The 10793-nt window shown below is 50.1% G+C and overlaps 1 protein-coding gene and 1 pseudogene across 2 annotated transcripts; both read left to right on the top strand.

Moving 5' to 3' along the window:
- Positions 1-23: 23 nt before the first annotated feature.
- On the top strand, positions 24-9388 carry TTLL2 (tubulin tyrosine ligase like 2). Its single transcript, XM_077899721.1, has 2 exons — positions 24-150; positions 7348-9388. Exons 1-2 carry the CDS (start codon positions 100-102, stop codon positions 8956-8958), a joined length of 1662 nt encoding a protein of 553 aa, XP_077755847.1. The 5' UTR covers positions 24-99; the 3' UTR covers positions 8959-9388.
- Positions 24-10542, top strand: LOC144315268 (glyceraldehyde-3-phosphate dehydrogenase pseudogene; annotated as a pseudogene). The gene is made up of 2 exons (XR_013381016.1): positions 24-150; positions 9344-10542. The product of XR_013381016.1 is annotated as a glyceraldehyde-3-phosphate dehydrogenase pseudogene (transcript).
- The last annotated feature ends 251 nt before the right edge of the window (positions 10543-10793 follow it).

Raw genomic sequence — 10793 nt, 5'->3', positions numbered from 1 at the left:
TCCCATAGGGAGTGGGTGGGAGGGGTCAAGCCAAACATCCTGAGCAGCCTGAGTTTTCCAAGATCTAATGGACGCTAAGGCTTTGGAGCAGAGCAAGACATGTCCTGGAATGCAGATGGCTGCAATGTAAGGGGAGCAGCCTTCACTAAGGTGAGTGTGAAGGGCGTGGGCCCCAGGGGAGGGGAGCGGGGGACATGAAGTAGGGATGCACGGAGGCCACAGCAGGGGCCTGGTGTGGGACATGTGTGGAGCTGGAAGTCAGGGCTGGGATGGGGTTTCAGCTGAACAGAGGCTGAGGACTCGGGGGAAGGCCTTGAATGCCATGCTAGGAAGTGTGGCCTTCAGACATAGACAGGATATTTTGAAGGCTTTCCAGTAGGAAATAAAAAAATCACCACAGGACATTGCCTTCCTATGTGCAGTTTACAAAGGGACAGGCTCAGCTCTGCAAGTCCTGGGACAATGGACATTTTTACTCTGAGTCAGTTCTGTTCCATCAGGGCTTGTTGCAGATGGATGTGACGCTTGGGACTCTGGGTGCAAGGTGTCATCAGATGTGGCCTTTGCCCCCAGGGAACTGATGGCTTTAATCATCAATTACAACCTATTATTAATGCAAAAAATAGTTCAGGGGCATCGACTTAGAATAAGTAAAAATTGTTCTGAGTTTAAGGTAATAGTAATGTATTTCCAAAAAAAAAAAAAAAAAATGGTTGCAGAGGACAGTCCCTCCTCCACCACCTGGCTTCGCCTCCCTGGGAGCCCACAGCCACTGCTGTTTGCTAGTCAATAAAAATGTGTGAACCACTTCTAAATTTGAAAGTCACCTCACTGAGGAGTGTGAAGTGTCAGTCTCATGGGCAGCACTTACACCCAGCAGGACGGCGGACGTTTCTAGATGTTTACAGTATGGCTGAAGGCTAGACCATGGATGGTAAACAAGTTAACAAAAAAGTTAACAAAACCACATTTTCACGTGGGACACAAGGACACACAGGCTGCGTATAGCAAGTCCCCAGTAATCCCAAGTGAGAGCAGGGAAGATGCTGTTGAAATTAATTGTTAAGGTTCTGAAAGACCGAGACCCTTTTATGGCAACATGAGAGGTGTTCATTCTTTCATCCTACGTATGTGTACGATGTAAACAGACACCCTGGGGGAACCCGTGGACTGATGCTCTTAAAGAAACTGGTTCTCTGCATCAGTGGGATCTGTGTTTGCTCTTGCAGTGTCAAATTTTAGGGTCACCTGAGAAGGAATATCCTTCTCCCTGACCTCGGAATATTTCCTGCCTCCATCCAATGATGACAGCCATGCATGGTGCTCGATTGCAGGGCCTAGCACTGCTGCGGGGTCCCGGTCCACACGGAAGGCAGCCACTGGGGCTGTTGGTCCCGCAAAGCAGTCAATGTGTGAAAAGATAGTGCACGCAGAGAGAATGGGCTCTGGTTGTATCTTGAGGTCCCAGGTTACAAGGGAGAAGATGGGAGAATTAGCACTCTGGTGGGTGTACAGGTGCCGGGAGCTAGCATCCGTGGGAACCAGTCCTCCGGAGAAGCTGGGGGCCCGCAGGGGCGTTCTCAGGGCTCCCTGGTCCTGTAGCGATGGCAACGTTAAATGCAGCTGATGTCCCTCCTGTGGGGCTCCGCATACCCAGGGACATCCTTGAGGTCAGGGGAAGAGAAGCCTCTCCCTCCGTGGGCTGGGACTGTGTGACCCTGTGACCAAGGCTGAGCCACACTCAGGAGACCACAAAGCCCCAGGATTATAGTAATGACCCAGTCATACGTTTGGATGTGCGGCTTCTAAGAGCCGGGTAGCTGCTGCTCCTCCGATGCTGCTGATGCTCTGGTGAAATCGGCCCAGGTCCAGCCGAGGAAGAGCCAAGAACGTGGCTTGCCCTGAGTTGTGCGTCTCCAGTTGCACATCACCAGCTTCACTGGGCCTTTTCTTGTTCCTGCTTCACACACGGAGTCGTCAGATGGTGGTTCTGTCGCAATGCGTGTTGATGTTTTCCATCCAGACGAGGGCTTGCACCCTAGGAATGTTCCAGCCACGTTCCCAGTCACATGCTGTCCCTCTCCTAAAGCATGTGGACTTCGTCCTGTGGGCCGGGGGACCCTTCCCCCTTCGGAGACTGGCTCAGGATGTTCTGGTTTCCTTCTGGAAGTTTCTACATGGAGCCTGACCTTAACCTTGGAATGCCACACAGGGGTTCTTTATCCATCAAGCCTCATTGACAGACGCGCCGTTTCCTGCGTCTGTAGATCTATGGCTGTGCACCTGCCAAGGCTGTGCCCACGTCACAAGGCCCCTCCTTGGGGCCACACCTGGAACGCTTAGCCTCCCACCGGAGAGTGCATCCGGAGCGGCAGGCGAGAGAGCATGACTCTACCAACATGACTGTACAGAGGTAACAATTTCTCTGCGGTGAACTGGCAGGGTGTACGTATTATTAGTAATTATTATTACTTTGATATATTTCTGGGCCAATCGTGATATGTCTGCGTGACTGCCCAGGGCGGAGGAGAACTGTATTCCAAATAAAGTGTTTTCAAGTTGGGAGACAATGTTAAGTGGCTTCTTTTCAGGGTAAGGAGAGCCCTTCTGACCAGCAGTCCCACCTGTGTTCAGGTTTAGAGCTGCAGCAATCGTGTTGCCAAGGGCCTCCACTCCAGCCCTGGACAAATGGCAAATATTTTTAAATATTTAACAATTTCATATTAAATTTTCATGTCATATGTGTGTGTTTATATATGATATTTACACCGAATTGTACATTACTTCGCCTTTTAAATATCAGTACAGTGAACCAAACTTAATATTTTAATTATTTATTACAAGCATCAATTAATATAAATGGATGCCTTTGGGAAACAGCCAGGGCTCCCTGCCTGTGCAAATAAAATACCCAGCACCGCTGTTATTATATGAGTTATTTGTATCTTTAATTAATTTCATTATAATAACAGTCATTTCAATTTCCTGCCCATACAGCTTGTATGTCACAGTTTTCAAGTCCAAATACCCGTTTAAACACATAGTTACTGACTTAAACACTCAGAAGGTGGAAAGATCTAGTGCTTATTCACTAAAATGTCAGATTTGGTGATGTCGATTTTAGTTGGGAATAGAATTTTCCACTGAATTTTGGGTTCGAGACAGAGAAACGTAAGTTAGCCATAAACCTCTTGGCTCCTGACCTATAGATACGTGGGATGTTATAATGTTATAAAAAGGGAGAAGAAATCTGAGGCAGAAATGAGCAATAGAGTAGGAATCCTCTACCTGTCTGTACTCGGATTATTTACCCTCGGCTGAAAAGGAGGAGGAATCCACGATGGCTTGCATTCCTGTAATTTTATAGGAAAAAAATGTCACCCCCATGCTCCCCCTGCCCCGACGCCGCCTGGTTTGCTGGCTCGTTCAGCTGTTCTGCAAACAGGGCAGCCGATGCAGAAAGACACTAAAGACGGCCCTGACCTCATGACCTCCTACTCTGCTGGATGAGGCAGGCGTGTGGCCATTTCCACACCAGGAAGGGGCAGCGAGCAGGGCCCTGTAGAGACCTAGCCAGAGACCCCAGGGTGGGGGCACCTACAGCGACAGCACCCCGACCTCCTGGCCTGAGCGCAGACATGCAGAGCCCACACAACCCGGGCTGGAGCACATTCACCGCAGGTGTGCGTGGAGCGCAGGTGTGCGGACTGGGTGCCAGGGACCCCACCTCCCTGCTGGTCCCAGGGCAACGGCTCCTTGGTGTAAACAGGCCGGTTGTCAAGGCCAGGACAGACGGTCGGACGCATGTAATGAAATACAAAGCCTCCTCCCCTTACAATGGCAGAGGCTCGAGATGCCGCTTCCCTGCAGGACACACGGTCGCCCCTGCCCTGTGACCCCCATCCTGTGGCCCCCGCCCTGTGACCCGAAGCCCCACCTCCAGGCCCTGATCACTCTTGGCACCTCTGAAGCTCCTGCTCCCTGGCCTGGTCTTGGGTGTTTCTCACCTCGTCTGCAGGGCCTCCCTGCTTCCCTCCTCAACCCCCAGGCCCTGTGCCTTGCAGCGATTTGCCCCTCCTCTTAAGGTCACGGGGTATTTAATTGTATACAAAAATACATGAGGGAACGGTGACAGCGGGAGCCACCACCCGCCTACACAAACAGCCTTAGTGGTGTCACCCCATGGAGGAGACACCTCCAACCCTCTGCTGGAGTTCGATGCTCCTCCCCCCTCACCTCCACCTTCTTCTCCCCCTTCACCTCCTCCTTCAGCAGCAGGAGGCCAACCTCTGGACACCATAACACAGGGAAAGGACACGTGCATCTCGCAGGTGCTCCTACATCCATGGACCACATGGCCACAGCTGGAGCTGGAGCTTCCCAAGGCTGGTCCTGCCGTGGCCATGAGCAGTGTCACCTCGTCACCTTCCTCCCTCCTACAGATGAGGACTTCCTTACCCTCAGCTCAGGCCAGGAAGAAAATGGGTTATTATGAAAACCTCCGTGGATAGCTTCACTTTTACCCACGAGGAAAGCCATCTCTTCTAGATGCAACCATGGTGTGATGGTCAGCTCATGAGGCCCGCTCCAGAAAGGAGCCGAGGCCCTGTGGCTCCAGGCCCCAAGAGCATGTGCCACAGGTTTTGTCCGAGTCTCCTCGGGCAGGTGGCTTTGCCCCCAACCATCGCTGTCTCACCTAGAGTGAAAACATCCTCACTCACCTTGAAGTCAGCACCTCCTCCTTCCGACCTACCGGAGGCCAAAGCCCTGGAGCTGGCATGTGCACCACGGAATACCGGGAAGGAGCCTGGACACCAAGCCTCATCCTGGAGGGTCCTCTGCTGGCTCCTCTTCACTCAGCCACCACCCATGTTGCCTCCCCCGTGATGGCCTCTTCTCGCCAAAGACCCGGTCCTGACGCTCTCCCAGGGAGGGCTTGCGAATTTATCCCTGACCCGTTTTTCATCCCTGTGCCTCCTCCCCGTCCCACAGGCTTTTCTTAATCAGTCAGAACTACTTGCTGTTGTCAGCATCCGTGAGTCTGAAAGAGGCAGGATGGAGAAATGTCAGCAGCTCCAGAAGAACTTTTATTGAGCAGAAAAACTCTTTTTTTTAAAAGATTTTATTTATTTATGAGAGACACAGAGAGAGAGAGACAGACAGAGACAGAGACATAGAGAGACATAGAGAGAGGCAGAGACACAAGCAGAGGGAGAAGCAGGCTCCATGCAGGGAGCCTGAAGTGGGACTCAATCCTGGGTCTCCAGGACCACACCCTGAGCTGAAGGCGGCGTTAAACCGCTGAGCCACCAGGGCTGCCCCAGAAAAAACTCTTAGTGATGCATTTGATTTCTCCATGAAATTTTAACAGGAAGACAGATACTTAGCTGAAATGGGATCCAGTGGGTGCATTGCATAAGCAGCCCTACAAAGTACCCGAATTCTCATTAAACCAACTCTATAACACCACCTCTCAGAGGTTGACTGATTGGTGGGGGAACCCGGGTTTGCAGACCGGCCTCGAGAGCTGCATCTCAGATCTGTTCTTGTCCACTGACCTGCGGGGTGGGAAAGAGGCCAGGCTCTTAGCCACCAAGTGCTGATTCCCCACAAAACAAGGCTCCAACCACAATGCCACACTGTTCTTGATAGCCTCCAGGGCTGGGAGGGTGGAGACTGCCAGAAATTGGACAATAATCAGTTTGGTTTGCCTGACTCAGTATTTCCCACTCCGCTTTATGAAATGGTAGCTGATATAACAGCAATCTTAAGAGGGCTTCATGATCGAATAAGCTTGGGAGGAAAGATGGCATATTTCTTGGAGCTGGAAAGAGTAAAAACATTTTCCACTGTGTCTCATCCAGCTTCCATAATTATTTGTGACTCCGGACCTTCCTCCTCTCCACCCCTCACATGTGTGTGCACACACACATTCTGCTAAAATACCTATTAATGTCATTGAACATGGTTGGCAAACATTGCTGTGGATCGCCAAGATTGGATTTCTTCATAGCCGTGCCGCATTTACAAACTCTGTGCGCTCCTCCTGGTCCAAGCAGTAACAGCACCGGCAAGGCACGTGTTCATCTGTTGACGCTGCTTGTGTTCACAGCTCTTTTGGACATTGTTTCGGAGCCACCGCCCCAGCCTGTTGGCAGCCTCAGGACCAGAGGCCAGCTGTTCTCTACGGTTGGCTTCAGATTCGGAAACAAAGTCGCTGGGAACAAGGTGTCTGCTTCACTCCTTGACTCTTCTCAGTTTCAAATCTGGAAAAAAAAGGTGGGTGAGCAAGCAGGATTTCTCTCCCTTCCGGCCTCCCTCCCACCCACCTTCTCTCTGGTCAGACTGACTTCACTGAACATACAGTACACGTCAAAGTTTACTCCTTTAGCATCAGTCAAAATCTCTCAAACACTGCAGAATTTCCACCAAGTAAGTTATGTTTGCCTCCTTAGATGATAAATTATGCATGAACAATCCTAATGTTGTCAAAGAAACAAGTCGAAATTGCCTGAACTTGGAATTTTTGATGAGCTTGTTGTTTTAGGACTTCGGAATATCAACATCCCCCCCACCCTACCCGAGACTTAAGACTTTTTTCCCCCCTAGGTCATAACAAAACATCATGCCTCATCATCAGTTTTGATTTTCTCAAAAACGGTCTTATTTTCTTCCTTTGAAATTTCAGAAAATTGTTGAGTGTGCACTTTTGATGTATCTTGCAAAATGTGAGGCATGATCTTGACATAATCATTGTTTTTACAAAATGAGTTTTTTAAAACTCAAATTTTTCCTATTTTTTCTTGCAAGTTAGCATGTGTTTGAGAGAACCCAGTCTCTGACCCTGGGGATGCAAGGCAGGGGCTGGTGGCCATCATAGGTGTCTGGTCTAAGCTCCTTGAGCCTCTCAGGCCAAGGGACACCTGCTAATCATGTAATGCCAGCATCTCACACTTTTTTCCATGTTAAAATTCAAAATAATGCAAAATGTGACATTTGCTTTTTCTAAAGAATGTTCGGGTTTTAGGCCAACAGGATTCATTGCACCTCCAGGCACAGAGCAGAGCGGCCCTCAGCAGCATCGACGGTGTGACTGCCAACACTTTGAACATGTCACTAAAAGGAATAAATGGGCAGGTAGCTCTGGAGAGACGGAATGTGCAGGGAGGGGTAGGTCAGTTTTCGCAGGCGTAGTGGAAATGTGGGTATCCAGGGAGACCGTATGATGTGAGGGAAGGCACAGACCAAACAGCTGGCCATGGGACATGGACTCTTTTATGTGAAAGCTCCTTGAGATTGTGATCTCCCCACCCACCTGCTAACGCTTTTGTGATCATCAATTTTTAGAAAAGCGAGCCTTATTTGATGGTGGAAGACAGACCTCCAGGGCCCATCCTGAAGCCACCAGTGTTTCATGTGGACGACACCACGCCAGAAGTGGTGCAGAGTGTCCTGCTGGAGCGTGGGTGGGACAAATTTGATAAAGGAGAGCAGAACGTGGAAGACTGGAACCTGTACTGGAGGACGTCGTCTTTCCGGATGACCGAGCACATCAACGTTAAGCCGTGGCAGCGGCTGAACCACCACCCAGGCACCACCCAGCTCACCAGGCAGGACCACCTGGCCAGACACCTGAAGCACATGAAGAGGATGTACGGCACGCCGCTGTACGAGTTCATCCCACTGACATTCATCATGCCCAATGACTACAATAAGTTCGTGGCCGAGTACTTTAGGGAGAAGCACGTGCTGGGTGCCAAGCACAGCTACTGGATTTGCAAGCCTGCCGAACTTTCTCGTGGGAAGGGGATCATCATTTTCAGCGACATTAAAGACTTACTCTTTGACGATACATATATAGTACAGAAATATATCTGCAACCCCCTCCTTGTGGGCAGATATAAATGTGACCTCCGCATCTACGTTTGTGTCACCGGCTTTAAGCCTTTGACCATTTATATCTATCAGGAAGGGTTAGTGCGGTTTGCCACGGAAAAGTTTGACCTCAGTAATTTGCAGAACAACTATGCCCATTTGACCAACAGCAGCATCAATAAATCCGGGGTCTCGTATGAGAAAATCAAAGAAGTGATCGGTCACGGTTGCAAGTGGACCCTCAGCAGGTTCTTCTCTTACCTTCGCAGCTGGGATGTGGATGACCTGCTTTTGTGGCAGAAAATCACCCAGGTGGTTATTCTCACGGTGCTCGCCATCGCACCCTTGGTCCCCTTCGCAGCCAACTGCTTTGAGCTCTTTGGGTTTGATATTTTGATTGATGACAACTTGAAACCATGGCTTCTAGAGGTCAACTTCAGCCCTGCCCTGTCCATAGATTGTTCAGCGGACATATCGGTAAAGAGGAAACTTATCCATGACACCATTGAACTGATTTACTTGCAGGGTCTGAGAAACGAGAGGACGGGATGTCGTGATGGTGCAAAGGGGAGCCACAGCGTCTCCCTCACGAAGCTGGATGCGGGCAGATTCAACAAGGTTTCCAGTGCTCTTCCCTGTGAGTCCCTCTTACAGTTCACGAGTAGAACATTTAAGGACGAATCTGCTGTAAAGAAAGCTGTAAAAATATGCCCTGAAAATAAGCATGCCTCCCAGCCTAGGGAAATGACTAGCAGGAAGAAAGACCTACTTCTGTCAACAAGAGAAGCCCCCAAAACCAAGCCAAAGCTAAAGGGCAGACGCTCGCCCCACAAGAAGATCATTCCATTCATGTCACTCATTCAGTCACGCACAGACAAGACCAGCATCTCCCCGTGCATCCCCTTGGACAACGGCAAAGTGCCGGGTCTCCAGGCAGGGAACTTTGTTCTCATTTTTCCCTTCAATGAAGCTACGTTTGGAGCTTCTAGGAATGGACTGAATGTCAGAAAGATAATTCAAAAGCTCCATAAACTAAAGAATAAGCAACATTCCCACATGTTGGAAATGGAAACAAAAAGGTGACAGGGTCTGGGGAAAACCAGGGATTCCTTCGCCAGAGACAGCAACAGCTCAGCCCCTGACCTCTGCATCCAGCTCTCTGACCACGTCACTGGGACCTGATGGGGTGTGTATGTAAATATAACGATTCTGCAAAGCAGAACACATTCAGGTGGTGATTAAATTATATGATATGATTGGCTAATTTCCTCCGATTTTTGGGAGAACACCACCCAGCCTGTTGCCTGCGCTCAGAAATCCTTTATATTACAATTATACTGTACACTTATTTAAACATGAGAAAAGATTATTAGAACAGTCTTTTCAGGATTCTTAGGTGAAAACACTACCAAAAAGGCCAAAGGTTAACTTTTTGGTTTTTGGCTCTCTGCTCCTCCCCGTTTGACAGACAGCCACATTGTCTGGTGCTGTGCCGGCCGCGTCCCCGAGACACGATGGCGAAGGTCGGAGTGAACGGATTTGGCCTTATTGGGCGCCTGGTCACCAGGGCTGCTTTTAACTCTGGCAAAGTGGATATTGTCGTCATCAATGACCCCTTCATTGATCATACACGTACATGGTGTACGTGTTCCAGTATGATTCTACCCACGGCAAATTCCACGGCACAGTCAAGGCTGAGAACGGGAAACTTGTCATAACGGGGAAGTCCATCTCCATCTTCCAGGAGGAAGATCCCGCCAACATCAAATGGGGTGATGCTGGTGCTGAGTATGTTGTGGAGTCCACTGGGGTCTTCACCACCATGGAGAAGGCTGGGGCTCACTTGAAGGGTGGGGCCAAGAGGGTCATCATCTCTGCTCCTTCTGCTGATGCCCCCATGTTTGTGATGGGCGTGAACCACGAGAAGTATGACAACTCCCTCAAGATTGTCAGCAATGCCTCCTGCACCACCAAAGTCATCCATGACCACTTCGGCATCGTGGAGGGCCTCATGACCACCGTCCATGCCATCACTGCCACCCAGAAGACCGTGGATGGCCCTTCTGGGAAGCTGTGGCGTGGCGGCCGAGGGGCTGCCCAGAACATCATCCCTGCTTCCACTGGCGCCACCAAGGCTGTGGGCAAGGTCATCCCTGAGCTGAACGGGAAGCTCACTGGCATGGCCTTCCGTGTCCCCACCCCCAATGTGTCAGTTGTGGATCTAACCTGCTGCCTGGAGAAAGCTGCCAAATATGACGACATCAAGAAGGTAGAGAAGCAGGCATCGGAGGGCCCCCTCAAGAGCATCCTGGGCTACACTGAGGACCAGGTTGTCTCCTGTGACTTCAACTCTTCCACCTTCAACGCCGGGGCTGGCATTGCCCTCAATGACCACTTTGTCAAGCTCATTTCCTGGTATGACAATGAATTCAGCTACAGCAACCAGGTGGTGGACCTCATGGTCCACATGGCCTCCAAGGAGTAAGAGCCTCCTGGACCACCAGCCCCAGCAAGAACAAGAGGAAGAGAGAGGCCCTCAGCTAATGGGGAGTCCCTGCCCCAACTTAATCCCCCAACACACTGAGAATCTCCTGACCTCCAATTTACATCCTAGACCCCGAGGAAGGGGAGGGGCTTGGAGAGCCCTACCTTGTCATGTACCATCAATAAAGTATACTGTACCCAGCCAAAAAAAAATTTGTTTTTTAATACACCATTTTTTATTGAAAATTATTTTTCTCAACTTCATGATCAGTCATCTGAGGTGAGGCCAATTGCTGAAAATCTCCCCCAAAATACCCAAATGACTCTGTCATTCATAGGTCCTGGGCCCTAACTCAGACACTGTACCACACAGCTTCCCACTGGGGGCAGCCATCAACCATATTTAAAAAGTGGCCCCCTGTTGGCTGGCCCCC

Source organism: Canis aureus, chromosome 1 (genome assembly GCF_053574225.1).
Source record: "Canis aureus isolate CA01 chromosome 1, VMU_Caureus_v.1.0, whole genome shotgun sequence".
Lineage (NCBI taxonomy): Eukaryota > Metazoa > Chordata > Mammalia > Carnivora > Canidae > Canis > Canis aureus.
Note: the sequence above shows the minus strand (reverse complement) of the source record. Positions and strands in the feature narration are given on the sequence as shown.

Coding starts and splice junctions, on each gene's coding strand:
- TTLL2 (XM_077899721.1), top strand. CDS start 100: ATGTCCTGGAATGCAGATGGCTGCAATGTAAGGGGAGCAGCCTTCACT. Junction 151..7,347: donor GGGGAGCAGCCTTCACTAAG/GTGAGTGTGAAG, acceptor ATCAATTTTTAG/AAAAGCGAGCCTTATTTGAT.